Source organism: Nematolebias whitei, chromosome 14 (genome assembly GCF_014905685.2).
Source record: "Nematolebias whitei isolate Nwh7 chromosome 14, NemWhi1, whole genome shotgun sequence".
Taxonomy (NCBI): domain Eukaryota; kingdom Metazoa; phylum Chordata; class Actinopteri; order Cyprinodontiformes; family Rivulidae; genus Nematolebias; species Nematolebias whitei.
The window spans coordinates 27,644,747-27,661,925 of NC_056511.1; the positions used below are offsets into that span (position 1 = coordinate 27,644,747).

Sequence of the window (17,179 nt, forward strand, 5' to 3'; positions counted from 1 at the left end):
GTGGGCACATGATCGCACTTAGGTGGTGGGATGTACTACCATTTCCACCTCCCCGGACCTGTGCCCACTCTCATATGTAGCATGTAGACATTTAGGGTTCTGGGCGGAGATGAGGGGTGAACGGGCGCCGCCTGCTCTCTGGGCAAGAGGTGGGTCTATGTCGGTCGCCACCTCATCCCCCCATTTTAAACGCACTGTATAACAACATGCATCAACACCATATTCGAGTGGGAGGAGGAGGAAGTGGGTCTGTTCATAATTTATTTATGCATATATAGATTTTTTTTTTTTTTCCTTTCACAAACACCTCCTTTCTCCGTGTGACACTAGGGGTCGGGGATGGAGGGGGGGTGCATTGTTGGGGTCTGGGCTGTGGGTGGGCTTTGGGCCTTGGGGGTGGTCAGTGTAGGGGCCGGTGCTTCGGTTCCTCCTGGGCTGTTTCGATTCTTTTAATCTAGGTTCCTGGTTGCGATGGCCGGCACTTTGACCGGGGTGGCTGCCGGCTTTCGGCGGGGGGTCGGCTATGGTAGTGTACGTGTGGTCATTGGTGGTGTAGGGCGGCGGTTGGGGGCATGGCTTCGCCTCATCCGAGCACTGGCTGGTCTTCCTGTGTGGCATTTGCAGTGGGGGTGCTGTGTGTGTGGGGGGGGTGCATGGGTGGTGTGCTGGGGCGTCTCCGGGCCTATGGTGCGGAGCTCTTGATGTGAGAGCCGGCCCTCCTCAGCTGCGGCTCCCTGCTGCTCTGCCCCTTGGGCTGGGGCCGGCCTGTGGTCGCTGTCAGGTAGATGGTGCATGCGGTCGGCCCGACAGAGATTCTGTCGGGCTATCTGTGTGTGCCTGTTGGTTGCTCAGGTTGGGTTTTTGGTGGTCCCCCCTCTCTTGGATCAATTTGGGCCCCACGTTTGGTGTGGGGCCCACTCCCCCCGGTCGTGCCCCCCTTTGGCGGGGGACCCCCTTGCCGCCGGTGCATTGGTGGCTCTCGGTGTCTGGGCTGGGTGGTGAGGTGCACGTCGGTCCGCCCTGGTTGCTGCCTGGCGGGGCCTGGGTGCCCTGGCTCTGTCGGGGCTCTGCTGGGGGTGGTATGGCCTCGGGGCTTGGGGCTCGGTGTCCATGGCCGGATCTACTTGGGGGGGGCATGGGTCGCTGGCCGGGCCTGTGGGCTCGTCGCTGCAGCTTCCTGGAGGCTCTGCATTGTGGTGGCTGGGGTCACCCGGTTCTTTCCTCTGCTCCTCTCTGGTGGGGTGCGGTTCTCCCTGTTGGGAGACTCTTGGGGCTCCGGGCCTGTGGGCCGCTGTGTGTCTGTGGCTCCGGTCCTCCCTATGTTGCCATTGTGTCCTGGGGGGGGCGGGTCTGTGGGCCCCCGCGTCCACTATTGGGCATTCTTTTGGAGAAATCTGGTGGTGGCGGGCGTGCTTGCGCAGGTTTTTGGATTCAGGTGCTTTGACAGATGCATGCTAGGTTGGGTAGTGGTGGAAGCTAGATGATTCCTTGTGCGATGTCAAATGTTTCATGGTGATATTGTGGGTGGCATTGTGCTGTGCATGTTGTTTTGTCATGGTGGTCTCTCGTTTTATCTTCCTCTCTTTTATCATTTATTTATTCTTCTTTCTTCTCTTTCTTTAAAAAAAAATTGAGCGATGATGATAAGTTCATTGAAACACTTCACAATGTTTCTACACTTAAACTGAGCTCAAAAAAAAAAAAAAGGAAAGACTCCACAGACCGATCAGTGACCGACATTGTTTCTGACGTCACGGCGCGGCTTGCTCGGACCCCTTGAGAAGCTGGGCCAGAATTTAGCGAGGCGAGCCGGTCACAGGAACAGTGGAAAGACCTCAAATGCGCGTCAAGCCGGAAATATCCGACCCGCGCCGTGACAGTGGAAAAGGGGCATTAGAGATGCTGTAGGCCAGCAGTGTGACATTGTTGTTCGCTGTGACTGCCTGGGATGTGCACTAGTGAGCTCAGTTGGAGAGCTTTGTCACCTCTGGTCATGCTTCCCTGGAGGGATAGGCTACCGGTCCATCCTGGAAGCTTTTGCCCAAAGCGCCTCTGCCAGGCTTGGCTCCAGGGGGGGAAACTGAGGGAAAACACAGATCGGTAAAACCCTCCACTCTGGAGATGGAGGCGAAGGTGAAGACGGATGTCTTCAGCTTGCCGGGCCCAGCTGCAGCCTTGTTCCAGTGTGACGTCACAGCTGGACGGCAAGGCCAGATGGGATCAGGGCGACGATCAGGGCAGAGGGAGGCGAGGGACAGAAAGTCCCTTTGTGTTAGCAGCCTCCTGGATTATGCCGGGCAGCTCCGAGAGGAGGGCGCCGAAGACTGGGAGCGGTATGGTCGCCGACGTGGGAAGACCCGAGGTGGCTGAGCATCCGTTCGGCTGCTCCTCTTCTGTCACTATGCTCTCTAGGACGGAAGGGGCAGCGACGTTGTTTCCAGCATCGCCTTTCTCTGAGGAAACATTCGATTCACTGTGTGACTCTGCCTCAAAGAAAACAGGTGGCGTCGTACCGTGGATAGTGTCCCGCCACATAAAAAGACTCTGCGGAGCTGCTGCCCACATCGCCTTTTATGAGGGAATCATCCGATTCACCGCGAGGAAAAACGTTAGAAAAGGCGATGGTGTTGTCCAGCGAGTAGCAGCCCGCCACGGACAAACACTCAGCGGATCTGCTGCCAACAACGCCTTTTTCAAGGGAATCATCCGATTCACCGCAAGGAAAAAAACATGTTAGAAAAGGCGATGGCATTGTCCAGCGAGTAGCGGCCCGCCACGGAAAAACACTCCTTAGCACTTAACTTGAACAAAGCTACTCATCTTTGCTTCTCCTCGGGGAGGAAGAGCTCACCAGGACAGCAGGAGGTTGGCGTGGCGGAGACCTAGACATCCTTAGCAAAAGTTGTGCCGGTCATCTTTTCCTTCTTCGTTCTTCTGACAGTGCTAGCTAGCTGGCTGAAGAAAAAATTGGAGCCGATTGCCCGGTCTCACTGTAATTTATACAGACCGGGGGTGGGGCCCACACAGCCGGTTGACACGGACTAAAGTTTTCAGTGCTGCGTAGCGCGCGAAGGGATAAACCCACTAGCGATAGCCTTGAAGGGCGAAGCCTATACGAAATAGAACATCTCATGTACCACTGAATAGCTTTTAAGGAAATTTTCAGAAACCAATAATTGGGTCTACATCAACATTTTAATAAACAATATTTATTTAACTTGGCAAATCTGATTGAGATCATAGATCAATTTTGCAAAATTAGCCTGGTCCTGAAGGCCTAAACATGCATGTTTTGGACTGTGAGATGAAACCCCGACAAAACCCATGCAAATTCCACTCAGAACGACACCAGAAGCCTCATGTATAAAAACTTGCATGGATTTTCTACTGAAACATGGTGTATGTTTAACTCAAGAAAACAAGAGTACACACAAAGAAATCCAGATATATGAAACCGTGTGAACGCATGAATCCACTGATATACCGTACGGTATATCAATGTAATTTGATGCCAACCCAGTTTGAGATGGCCATTAGTCCTTAGAACTTACAAAAAGGACTATAATTCGGTCAATTTTACAAATATTGGTCTAAAATTTGATGTGGTTGTAGCTGAGCGGTATTAACAACATCAACTGCTACATTTTGCACAAGATCTTTGCCTAATGGAGCCATAATTGTTAACAACACAAACCTCTCGTCAATTACTGGATGGATTTTCTTTACACCTTTAGAAAGTAATTATTGAATGTCCTGTGCCTTTACAACAAATTAACTTTGGAGTTTACACAATACCAGACGGTCACCAGAACTAAACAACAGCCAGCACAATGGCTCTAAGTCAATAAAAGTTATAAAAAGATTGAACAACAATTGCATGGTAGTTGCTGCAAGCCATTCTTAAGACTTTGACTGCTGTCTGCAGCTGTGGTATGCAGGCATGATGGGTGAGGTAAGCTCTTTGCTGAATGGAGTCCACAGTTGGGTGTACAGGGTGGTGGTGGTGGGGGTGGGAGGGTGCCACTGAGAGCAGGGCAGCAGCATCTGTGCAAAACAAGAAACAAAAGACAATAAGAACACAGAGACAAAGGAGACTTTCTCAGTTTGTCCTTTCAGATGACTGGCTCAGACCTGCAGCTACAGGACAATGATGTGAGGAGCCTCGTCCAAAGGATTCACATGCCAAACAATAATTTGTGCTTTTTCATTTATTTGAACGCTTTCATTGATTTTCTTTTTTGAAAATATTGATTGACTTTCAGGCTGCAGAACATCTGATTTATTTTTTAAAGAGAAACTTCTACTTCTGCCTGTTTTCTTGTTTTTCTTTTCTAAAAGCTTGTAACGTCCTGTGTTGTAGTGTGTGGGACGCCCTGACTGACAACTACATCTCCACGTGGGAAGGCCCAAACTTTCAGGGACGCAACGGCAACCTTTCTGACCAGGAGGTACCCGTTGCTCACTTTTAGTTTGCTGAGTTGTCTTTGTTGTGTGAATGTTCACTCAGCGTCACCACAAGCGTCATCTTCTCTATTATTTGTTAATACATTTCAAAATATGCAGTTCATCCAGGATATGTGAGGGTAAACTTTTGTGTGTGTGTGTGTTTGGGGGGTGGGGGGGGGGGGTGTCCCAAAACTTTTATACATTTTAAAATATTTGAAATAATAAACACTTTATTTACCAATTTAAATATATTGCTCTTGTCTAATTCTGCATCAGCTCATTTTTTTTTCTTTTTATGCCACTTTGTGTTTTAGCTACTGTTGTGCTAAATTAAGTTTTTTTTTTACTTGCTATTCTGCTGCTAGGCTTTTTAGACCAATTTCTTTTAGCCAACCCTTTGCTACTTTTATTTTGCCTTAGCTAATTTTAACTTCTAGCTAATGTTTTGCTAATTTAGCTAGCAGTTTAAAATTTGTAAGTTTAAATTTTTTTTCTTTTTTTAATGTTTTATTTAAAACATTTTAGCTAGCCTTTTAATACATTTAACTAGCCTTTTGCTACTTTTAGCTGGTATTGTGTTTCTTTAGCTCGAAAATACAAAACAGCCTTTATCTAGTCTATTACTCTTTTAACTCAATTTTAGTTATTTTCTGCTTCTATATATTCTATATTCCAATAGGTTCTTTTTGCTTGATTTTTGCTATTTTGGCTTTACATAGTGTTTTGATACGTTTAACAAGCATTTTGCTGCTTTTAGCTAGTATTTAGCTACTATTTAACTTTAGTTGGTGTTTAGCCTTATTTGGCTAAAACAGCTCAATTTGAGCTTTTTCAGCTAATTTCAGCAGTCATTCAGCATTTCATTGCATTTTAATCAAAATGTGATTTCTGCAGTTTCATCAATAAAAGGCTGTAATTTAGCTTTTTTGTTGGCACGTTTTAAGGAACGCTCAGGTCAAATCATGACAATTCATGATAATTCATATTTCAGTCATCAGTTTTTCATTTTATTTCGTGCATCATACATGAATTGTGTTATAGAGGCATCACAGGATGGAAAGGATGAAACCTTTTAGGAGAACATCCTGATGCATGCTCAATAATCCAGGTAGAAAAATCAAAAAAGTTCAATCTGGTCCTCTGGACATTCAAAAAAAAAGAAAAAAAACAAAGAAAAAAAATATAGAAACGTTTCGTCTCTCATCCAAGAGACTTCCTCAGTCTGAGGTGCTGTTTTCAGCTCACTCTCTTAAATAGCACCTTCTCAGAGTGGATCAACCAGTTTGCTGCTGACAACCAAAACCAGCTGATCACATGCTCAAGAAGGACCATCAGCCTAACAATGGATCATTAGCACACTGATGGCTGTTTACTATTCACAGAGGGCTGAGTGATACTAGCAATCACAGCATTGTAAAAGGGGGACAGTTGAACCCGGAGGCCTCCACCCCTGTTTAATGATGGACGATTTCTTTTCACAAAGATGGCCTCCTTTACTCTTCTCTCAAACCATCGTTCCTCTCTGTCCAGGATGTGAACATCTTCATCCTTGAAAGAGTGACCGCTGGCCTGGAGATGAGTGTAGACCGCAGAATCCTGGCCTGATGATGTTGATCTTCTGTGCTGGGCCATCCTTTTGGCCAGTGGCTGTTTAGTTTCCCCGATGTAAGACTGATCACAGCCCTCCTGACACTGAACAGCATACACAATATTACTCTGTTTGTGCCGGGGGACTGGATCTTTGGGATGAACCAGTCTTTGCCGTAATGTATTTTGGGGTTTAAAAGCCAATGGGACGTTATGTTTAGAAAATAAACGTCTCAGTTTCTCTGATACTCCCTCAACATACGGAATGACCACTGGTCTGGGTCTGGGTTCCTCCTTTTCACCTAATGGCTGACTGGAGTCCTGTTTGGGTTTCTTCTCTGCTTTCAGGAAGGCCCAGTTAGGATATCCACATTGCTCTAGAGCCTGTTTTGTGTAGGATTTCTCCTTCTGCCTGGCTCCCGAGTTAGTGGGCATGCTGTCTGCTCTGTGATACAGAGTCCTGATGACTCCTAACTTGTGCTCCAAAGGGTGATGGGAGTCAAACTGCAAATACTGGTCTGTGTGGGTGGGTTTGCGGTACACCTCGGTTTGCAAATGTCCTCTATCAGAGACTGAGACCTCACAATCCAAGAAAGCCAACTTGCCATTCTTTACATCTTCTCGTGTGAGCTTGATGTATTTATCCACAGAGTTGATGTGGTCAGTAAAATGTTGGACTTCCTGAGATTTAATTTTAACCCAGGTGTCGTCAACATACCTGAACCAATGACTTGGTGGTGTCCCTGAAAAGGACGTCAAGGCTCTCTTTTCTACCTCCTCCATGTACAGGTTGGCAACAATAGGAGAAACTGGAGACCCCATAGCACACCCATGTTTCTGCCTATAATATTGCTCCCCATATGTGAAGTAGGTTGACTGCAGGCACAGTTTCAAGAGTTGACACAGTTGTTCTGTGGAAAGCGTGGTCCTGCTGCTCAGAGTGGTGTCTGATTTTAATCTTAAACTGACCACCTCTACTGTATCATCAACAGGAATGTGCATAAAGAGTGATGTGACATCAAAAGAGACCATTGTTTCATCAGTCTCCATGATGACATCCCTCACTTTATCCACAAAGTCCATGGTGTTCTGTATGTGGTGTTCTGAGCTGCCAACTGGATGAGTACAGACGCCAGATATTTGGTTAATAACTGGTTTGGTTTAGTTTATAACTGGTTGATCCACTCTGAGAAGGTGCTATTTAAGAGACTGAGCTGAAAACAGCACCTCAGACTGAGGAAGTCTCTTGGATGAGAGACGAAACGTTTCTAGATTTTTTTGCTTTTTTTTTTTTTTTTTTTTTTTTTTTTTTTTTTTTTTTTTTTTTTTTGAATGTCCAGAGAACCAGATTGAACTTTTTTGACTTTTAGGAGAACGTTTGTTTGATTCTTCAGCAACTTGTTTTTTCTCATTCTGGTTCCTCTGGTGGTGAGAAGTTCTGTGAATCTGCAGAACTGCAGCACTCAACAAACATTTACATCCAGAAAACAAAAAGCTTTTGTTAAAGTATTTCTTGATTTCCTGCTGTAACTTTAAACTTCTCATTAAACTTTTGTGTTGCCAATCTGCAGATTCATGAAAAAGATGAGGAGGAGATGAATGAGAAGAATGAGAATGCCAACAGCCTGAATGAGGAGCCTCTCATCACGGCAGATCAGGTTTGTGTGGAACACGAAACAAACTCACATGAAAGTTTTCTTTGTACTCAGGATGGTGCTGAGCCAAAAATCTGTTTATTTTTAATGAAAAATACGTATGTGTTGACAGTAACAATCACTGGGTGTGTGTGCATCTTTTAGCAAAATATCTCGTGAATCACTGGACAAAATTTATGGAACCTAACAACTGTTTGTACATCTGCAACTGATTAATTATTGAAGTTAATATAATTTAAGCTAGCTGACATCAAAAGATAAACGGAAATGGCTAAATTCAGTTTTACAAATATTGATCTAAAATCTGGAGTTGTAGTAGCTGAGGGTAATTCACAACACATCCAAGTTCTACTCTTTGTGCCAGATCTTTGCCTAAAACTTTACCAGTGTACTGTTGGAGGCAACTCTGTTAGCAAAATATCTCATGAACTACAAAACAGATATTAAAACTATAATTAAAAAAAAATTAAAAATTAAAATTATAAAACTCACAGAAAGTAATTTTTTGACGTATATTTACAACAAATCACGTTTCAGAGTCAATCCATTTCAAAATGTCCTCCACATAGAATCAACTTTAACCAACACAAATGACTAACTCACTGAACTTTGATAAATCTTGATGTGTTTGTGTTTGTTATGAAAGAACACTTCCAGATGAACTTTAAGGCAAAGGGATGATTGAGTTGATGAATCATGAAATCATAAAAGTTGCAAAAAAAATAGTGATAACGGGCAGCCCTGGCACAATCTGTCACCATGATGTGGTTTGAATGACTGTTGGCAACGTGACGCAGACCCTGCACCATTTAAATGTCCTGGAGTAACAGACCCCCAATCCTAAACTCATGGAACAAGATCAAAGTTTTTTTCCAAGTCCACGAAACACATGTAGACTGGCTGAGCAAAAGCCTTGGTCCCACTCAAGGACCTTAGTGGGGGGTAAAGAGCTGGTCCCGATCTTATTTCTTGTATCTGTCCCTATCAAATAAACAATAAATAAATTATAAATATCCATCCATCCATCCATTATCTCTTACCCGCTTCTTCCGTTTTGGATCATGGGGGTCGCCGGTGCCCATGTCCAGCAATCACTGTGCGAGAGGCTGGGTACACCCTGGACAGGTTGCAAGTCCATCACAGGGCCACATAGAGACAAACGAGACAACCATTCACTCTCACACCTAGGGACAATTTAGAGTTACCAATCAGCCTAATATGCATGTTTTTGGTCTGGGGGAGGAAACCAGAGTACCCAGAGAAAACCCACGCATGCACGGAGAGAACATGCAAACTCCACCCAGAAAGGCCCCCGAACTGGGATTTGAACCAGGGACCTGCTTGCTGAGAGGCAGCAGTTCTACCAGTATATGGATATATATATATATATATATATATATATATATATATATATATATATAGAGAGAGAGAGAGAGAGAGAGAGAGAGAGGGAGAGAGAGAGAGTGAATGGTTGTTTGTCTCTATGTGTCCCTGTGATGGACTGGAGACCTGTCCCACTGGATATGGACACCAGCAATGCACTTAACTCAGAAAGGACAATGTGGGTAAAGAATGGATTAATGTTGAATAAAAAGTCTCACGTTCACTATGCCTACCTGGGAGGCTGTGGCTGAGTGGTTAGAGCAGTTGTCCTCCAATGCAAGAGTTGGGGGTTCAAATCCACCAGCAGTCACACATGTTGAAGTGTCCCTGGGCAAGACACTGACTGAACCCCTCATTGCCTCTAATGTGTGTCCCATCGGTGTATGAATATGATAAAGCTCTGATTAATCTCTTTAGAATGATTTGTTCAATTAGCTTTGTAGAGATCTAGTAGAGTGCTGTATGAATGGGTAAATGAGGCACAGAATGTCCAGAGGACCAGATAGAACTTTTTTGGATGAGGCGCAGATTGTTTTGTAAAGCGCTTTGAGTATCTTAATAAGATAGAAAGGGGCTTTATAAGTACAGTCCATTTACCATTCAGGGCTGTCCGGACCCAGCAGCTCCGACAGATGTCTGCTCCATGCTGCTGTAGACTGTGCTGACATCAATAATGGACAATAAAGATGTGTTCTGCTGCAGAAGAGGCTCTTAGCATTTTCTTGCTTCTGATAAAGGACCACCTGCTTACCTCTCCTCTGATTTTGTCTCATCCACTTGCCTTTTTCATTTTCTCTCATTTTCCTTTTTAGGTAATTGAGGAGATAGTTGAGATGATGGAGAATTCACCAGATCCTGATGAAACCGAAGAGGAAGATGAAGAGGAGAGCAGTCATTGCTCCTCCAGGACCAACCCCTCCCTGCTGGAGGAAATCAGGCAGTTGTCACAGGCCTCCAACAATAACTGTTCGTATGAAGGTACACATGCAAATGTTTTTGCCTGTTTGAGCACAAGTATGTAAATCTGTTCTTACTGAACCATTAGCGAGGCTGTGTGAAAAGTTTTTCATTTTTCAGCCTTTGATCCGTCCACCTCATTTACATATTAGATTGTTTATGATCATTTTGAGTCAGTCTCTCTCCATTCTGAGTTCAACAGTTCATCACCTGTGTTCATGGTGCTGCCCCATTCATACTATCCCTCCATATCTTTTTACAAAGGATTTGAACACCTTCAGGCTGTGTAATATGGAGCTGATAAACTCCTCACTGATGGGTGGTTGTGTGCCTTCAGCTTTCAAACAGGTTGTGCTACAACCTCTGATCCAGAGGAGCAATCTGGATTCTGTTGCTCTTTGTAATTTTAGGCCCATCTCTAAATTTCTAATTTTTGAAAAAAAAAAAAAATTTTTTAATTCAGTTGCAATCATACAGTGATTGGAATGATTTTTCCAAAAATGTTACATCTGGTTTTGAAACATGTAACAGCAAAAAAAAACAGCCCTTTAAAAACACCCTGATTCATGCTCAATAATCCAGGTAGAAAAGGCCTTTAAAAAGTTTGTCAGGACTCTTAACTCTGGCTGTTCTGCTGTCCTGGGGCCTTCTGCGTGAACGGTGCATGTACAAAATGGGTGCGTAGTCCATGTTCTACATGCATGTTGGGGTGAATCAAAGCACATGTTGCATGGAAGTGTGCATAAATACAGTATAAACAAACTTTTGACGTGCTGTGAGAATGTGTTTACTGTCACACAATTCTCTTTAGTCCACAATATCAAACTACAAAATGCTGAAACTTACCTAAATACTCTGAATTATGGTAAATGGGCTGTATTTATATAACTCCTTTCTATCTGATCAAGATATTCAAAACACTTTACACTTCAATCTGTGCCTCATTTACCCATGCACACAACACTCTTCTAGATCTCTACAAAGCTAATTGAACAAATCAATCTAAAGAGACTAATCAGAGCTTTATCACATTCATACACTGATGGGACAAACATCGGAGGCATCGTTCAGTGTCTTGCCTAGAGACACTTCGGCATGTGACTGCTGGTGGAATCGAACACCCAACTCTCACATTGGAGGACGACTGCTCTAACCACTCAGCCACAGCTGCCCTATGATTCCATTTGGTTCCTGAACCCAGGTGGCATTTGAACACAACATTTTCTCGTTTGCTTGAGCATTTATGGTTTAAACCTGAACAATGAACTGAACCACATCAGACCTAATACAACATAACATAAAGCAAACAAAACGCGTGTAAATTTAGATGTGCCTCAACCTCAGAAAAACACTGCCGGAAGACCAACAGCCCCTGGTTCTCTTTATTCAATTACAATAACTGTGTAATTTCCATCCATCCATCTGTCCGTCCATCTGTCCGTCCATCCATCCGTCCGTCCGTCCATCCATCCATCCACCCATCCATCCATCCATCCATCAATTATCTTCCACTTGTTCTGAAGTCAGGTCTCGGGGCAGCAGCTTGAGCAGGGAGGTCCAGACAACTCTTTCCACAGCCACCCCTCCAGCTCTTCTGGGAGGATTCCAAGGTGTTTCCAGGCAATCGGAGAGATGTAGTCTCTTCAGCGTGGCCTGGGTCTTCTCCAAGATGGACATGCCCAAAGCACCTTTCAAGGGAGGCGCCCAGGAAGCATCCTTACCAAATGCCGGACCACCTCATCTGGCTCCTCTCAATGTGGAGGAGCAGTGGTTCTACTCTGAGTCTCTCCCAGATAACTGAACTTCTCACCTATTTCTAAGGGAGAGTCCAGCTACCCTGCAGAGGCAATTCACTTCAAATGACTATATCTGCAAGCTCCCTCTTCACCACAACAGACTGGCACAGAGTCCGCAATACTACAGATGCTGCACCAAACTGTCTGTCATTCTCACACTCCATTCTGGCAAAAGGGCCTTTTGTTACTTTGCTCCCATAACCTGTAATTCCTTGCAAAATTATCTGAAGTTGTTAACATTGACCACTAAGGGATTTTAAACAACAGTTAAGTTCAGTGCAAAAATCAATTCAATTTCAATTCAATTCAAATTCAATTCAGTTTATTTATATAGCTCCAAGTCACAACAGAAGTCATCTCAGGGCAGTGAACAGAAACATTCATATTTAAAAATAATAATTTAACATTATTTATCTAAGGAGCAAACTGCTTTGAATTTAACTCCATCATAGAGCTCTCGTCTTGAGCAAGCATGAAGGCGACAGTGGAAAGGAAAAACTCCCTCGTGAGGAAGAAATCTTTAGCAGAACCAGGCTCAGGACAAGCAGTCATCTGCATCGACTGGCTGGGTTTGAGAGGAACAGATACACAATGGCAAAGAATCACATGTTGAGATAAAAATAGGATCAAATAAAAACTATTCAATTTTAACAATTAATTTAAGGAAATTAGGTCAATTTGTCCTCTAGTAGTCTAAGCTTAAGATAGCATGACAAGCCAACACTAATTATAGAATTCATCAAAAAGAAAAGTCTTAAAACTGGATAATGTGTCAGCCTCACAGACAGAAACTGGAAGTTGGTTTCACAAGAGAGGAGCCTGAGAACTGAAAGATCTGCCTCCCATTCTGCTCTTGGAAACTCTAGGCACCACAAGTAAGCCTGCAGTCTGAAAGCAAAGTGCTCTGTTAGGAAAATATGGAACAATAAGATCTGTAATATAAGATGGAGCTAGGTTTTTGAGAGCTTTGTAGGTTAGAAGTAAGATTTTGAAGTAAATTCTGAACTTGACAAGGAACCAATGTAGAGAAGCTAAAACTGGAGAGAAATGATCTCTCCTACTAACTCCAGTTAAAACATTTTGGATTAACTGAAGACTTTTAAGGAAGTGTTACTACCAACACAGACATGTTCCTGTTTTTAGAATTTTACATCACTTCGTAATGTAGCTGTTTTTTTTACATCATTTATTTTATTCACTTTCATTTTATATGCTTTTATATGATTGTCAACTGTTGTCTGCACCTCATCTTTGTTCTTTATTTAAAACAGGTTTCTAATGTAAATGAGTCATCGAGGCTCAGTGAGTCTAACCTGGATAAATAAATGTTGAACGAATGAAAATACATTCTGCAGCAGTTTAGCTTTGTTTCGGTGTAGTGCTGTAGTGATATAGTTTTGTAAGGGGGAGTTTGATATTTTTATCGCTGCAGTGTTTTAGCTATGTAGGGCTGTATAGGTGTTGTGGTGTAGTATTACAGTTTTACAGTTGCATAGTTTTGTAATTTTGTAGTGGTGTAGGACTGTAGTGCTGCTGTGGTGAAGAAGTGCAGCATTGTTGAGAAGTTTCCTTGTAGCATTTATAGCATTTTTGCAGTGTTGTTTTAGTGGATTTGTTTATACTGCTGGGGGACTTCAATGCCCACGTGGATAATGACAGTGTGACCTGGAGGAGCATGATTGGGAGGAATGGCCTCTCTGATCTGAACCCGAGTTGTGTTCTGTTGTTGGACTTCTGTGCTAGTCATATTTGTCCATCATGAAGATTCAGAGTTTCTTTATTGTCATTCACACCACATGTGGTACATGTGGTTGAACAAAATTATGTACATAGGGTCTCAGTTACATCCAACAATAAAATATTAAAGAAACAGTAATAAGATCTAAGATATGAACTAAGAAAAACATCAACTAAATATACAATAATCACTAATAGCATAAAAACAATCAACACAATACGCCAAACAGCAGCACGGACATGAGTCTGTGTGAGCAGATGAGCATGAATGAACACAGCAACATGAAACAGATCAGCAGCAACATGATGTGATTTTTCATAGTGATTAGCCTGGTTAGAGATTCATGAGTCTAACAGCTTCAGGGTAGAAGCTGTTCTTCTGTCTAGTGGTTCTGCACTTAATGCTCCTTAACCTCCTTCCTCAGGGGAGTGGGGCAAAAAGTGTGTGTGCTGGGTGAGTGGGGTCTTTCATGTTGCAGGTGGCCCTCTTCCTGCATCTAGAGGTGTAGATGTCTGTGATGGTGGGGAGACTGACTCCAACAGACTTCTGTGCAGACTTCACCACTCTCTGCAACGTTTTTCTTTCTGCAGCTGTGCAGCCTCCATGCCACATGTTGATGCTGGAGCACAAGATGCTCTCCACTGCACACCTGTAGAAGGAGGTGAGGACTGAACTTCCCAGTGTGGGTAGTTTGTCCATCAGGGTTTGAGGGATCATGGTGTTGAAGGCAGACGTGAAGTCCACAAAGAGCATATGGACGTAGGTGTCCTGCTCCAGGTGGGTAAGAGCAATGTGGACCACAGAGGAGATGGCATCCTCTGTAGATTGATTCTCATGGTGTGCGTACTGGTGAGGGTCCTCATTGATGTTGATGATTGCTTTGATGTGGGTCATGACTAGTTTTTCCAAGCTTTTAGCGACTATCGGGGTGAGGGCCAATGGCCGGTAATCATTCAGATCAGTCACTGTAGAGCTCTTTGGGACTGGGATGATGGTGGCAGTTTTCAGGCAGGTGGGAACTGTTGCCAGGGTAAGTGAGGAGTTAAAGATGTCGGCCAGCACCTCACAGAGCTGGTCGGCACATTCTTTCAGCACCTTCCCGGGGATGTTGTCTGGGTTGGATGTTTTGTGAGGGTTAATCCTCTTGAAAGTACTCCTCACTTCAGCTGAGGTCATGCTGAGAAGCTCTTCGTCTGGTGGTGAGGTGAGTCTGCTGCTGGGTGGTCTGTTTGGGTTTTCAAAGCGTGCGTAGAACCTGTTGAGGGCATCAGGCAGTGATGGGTCTCTAGGGCATTCTTCACTTCTGCTTTTATAATCTGTTATGCACTTAATGCCCCTCCACATGCTCCGTGGGTCTTGTGAGGTGAATTGACCCTTGATCTTCTGTGCATATGTGGCATTGGCCCTCTTAATACCAGCAACCAGCTCTTTCCTTGGCCTTCTCAGTTCCTGTGAGTTTCCAGACCTGAAGGCAGTGTTCCTAGGGGCGGCTGTGGCTGAGTGGTTAGAGCAGTCGTCCTCCAATGCAAGAGTTGGGGGTTTGAATCCACCAGCCAAAGTGTCCCTGGGCAAGACACTGAACCCCTCATAGCCTCTGATGTGTGTCCCATCAGTGTATGAATGTGATAAAGCACTGATTAGTCTCTTTAGAATGATTTGTTCAATTAGCTTTGTAGAGATCTATTAGAGTGCTGTATGAATGGGTAAATGAGGCACAGATTGTGTTGTAAAGCACTTTGAGTATCTTGATCAGATAGAAATGCGCTATATAAGTACAGTCCATTTACCATTTACCATTCCTGGCTTCCAGCAGGTACCAACCTCTGCATTCAACCAAGGCTTCCTGTTTGGGTAGCTCTTAACATATCTGGTGGTGGTGATGTCATCAGCACATTTACTAATGTACCCCAGAACTGTGGATGTGTATTATTCCAGGTCCAGGTAGAACCACTGCTCCTCCACATCAAGAGAAGCCAGTTGAGGTGGTTCGGGCATCTGGTGTGCCTCCTTAGGGAGGTGCTTCGGGCATGTCAGACTGGGAGGAGACCCTAGGGAAGACCCAGGACAGGCTGGTGAGACAATGTATCTAGATTGGCCTGGGAATGCCTTGGGGTCCTCCTAGAAGAGCTGGAAGAGGTGGCTGTGGAAAGAGATGTCTGGATCTCCCTGTTCAAGCTGATGCCCCCACGACCAGACTTCGAAATAAGCGAAAGATGATGGATGGATGGATGGATGGATGGATGGATGGATGGATGGAGTTTTAGTGGTGTAGTGCTGTTGCAGTGTAACTCAGTTGGTGTAAGGCAATGTGGTGCCACCGCAGTGGTGCATTGTACTGTAGCCGTGTAACATTGTGGTGTAGCTGTATTGGTTTGTAACATCATCCTATTGCAGCAGTCTAGTGTTGTTGTTGACAGATCCCCCCCATACCGCAACAGATTTACGTTTCCTCTCTTCTCCTGATTTTTTTTGCTCCATTCTGCAGGCCTGAGTCTGATGCCCAGCTCAGGGCTCATTGAGCTGCTACACAGGGTGGAGGCTACCATCTGTCAATACTCTGAGGAGCTGGTCAACCAGTTGGCCCGTAGAGACGAATTGGAATTTGAGAAAGAAGTGAAGAACACATTCATTACAGCACTGATGGAGGTTCAGAACCGGCAGAAAGAGCTGCGAGACAGCAGCAAACGCAGGCGCCGAGACAAAGCCCTGAGTCTGCAGGGAGCGGGGACAGCGTCCACAAATGGAGGGAATGCAGCCTCTACTGTGCGCACAGAGAAGACCGGCATGCCTGTCAAGGTGAAAGGATATTTAATAACTTGCCTGTTGCTGAAAGCAGGCAATAATGTATTTGCCTATTTCTGTGTTTGTCTGTTAGCGAAATATCTCGTGAGAAAAAAAATTCTAACTTTTTGAATGTAATTGCTTGATGTACATCTACTGCTGATGGGTTTTTGGAGTGATGCTGTTTCAAGAAGGCTGCCATACAACTGATCTTCAAAACCACAAAAGTTTAATAATTAAATCGAATTTACAGATCTTGACCCAAGATCTGCTGTAAAAGCACTGGTAGTTCAGACTGATTTCCAAGACATATTTTGAATGTTAAGAGATTACAAAAGTCTTTGTTCAAAGGTTTTCAATCAACAATTTGGAGTCAACTAAGTGTTTCAGCACATCTCATGAACCACTGCACCAATTTTGATTAAATTTTCAGGAGAGAAATTACCATATGTACAACTAAAACTGATTATCTTTGGAGACAACCTGAATTAAGATGGCCACCAGAGTCAACTGAACATTAAAAATACGGAACTGGCAACATTTCAGCCAATTGTACATGTAACGTGTGAAAATTTGATGTAGCTGAAGCTGAGACTGATCTCCGACAAACTCCAAGTGCTACTCGGTAGTAACTTTAGCATTAATATTTTTTTTTGTTAGAAAAATAATGTATGAACCACTAGATGGGAACAAAGTTCATTAACAATCATCCAGGTACCAAATCCAATAATTCTTAGTTGGGTCATCTGGATAGTTTCTTTTTTATAGAGACGTTTTGCCCTCTATCCAGAGGGCTTCATCAGTCTGAGGAGTTCCAGTAAACTGTTTCCCCACCA

The 17,179-nt window shown here is 44.0% G+C and overlaps 1 protein-coding gene across 1 annotated transcript in view; it reads left to right on the forward strand.

Moving 5' to 3' along the window:
• The window catches only part of fez1 (fasciculation and elongation protein zeta 1 (zygin I)), a gene marked incomplete at its 3' end in the record, with an annotated part of 65,119 nt that overhangs the window by 42,095 nt on the left and 5,845 nt on the right, over positions 1 to 17,179 (forward strand). Inside the window, 4 exon segments of the mRNA XM_037687432.1 lie at positions 4,361 to 4,448; positions 7,605 to 7,691; positions 9,884 to 10,049; positions 16,048 to 16,358. Coding sequence (XP_037543360.1) covers positions 4,361 to 4,448; positions 7,605 to 7,691; positions 9,884 to 10,049; positions 16,048 to 16,358 — 652 coding nt within the window.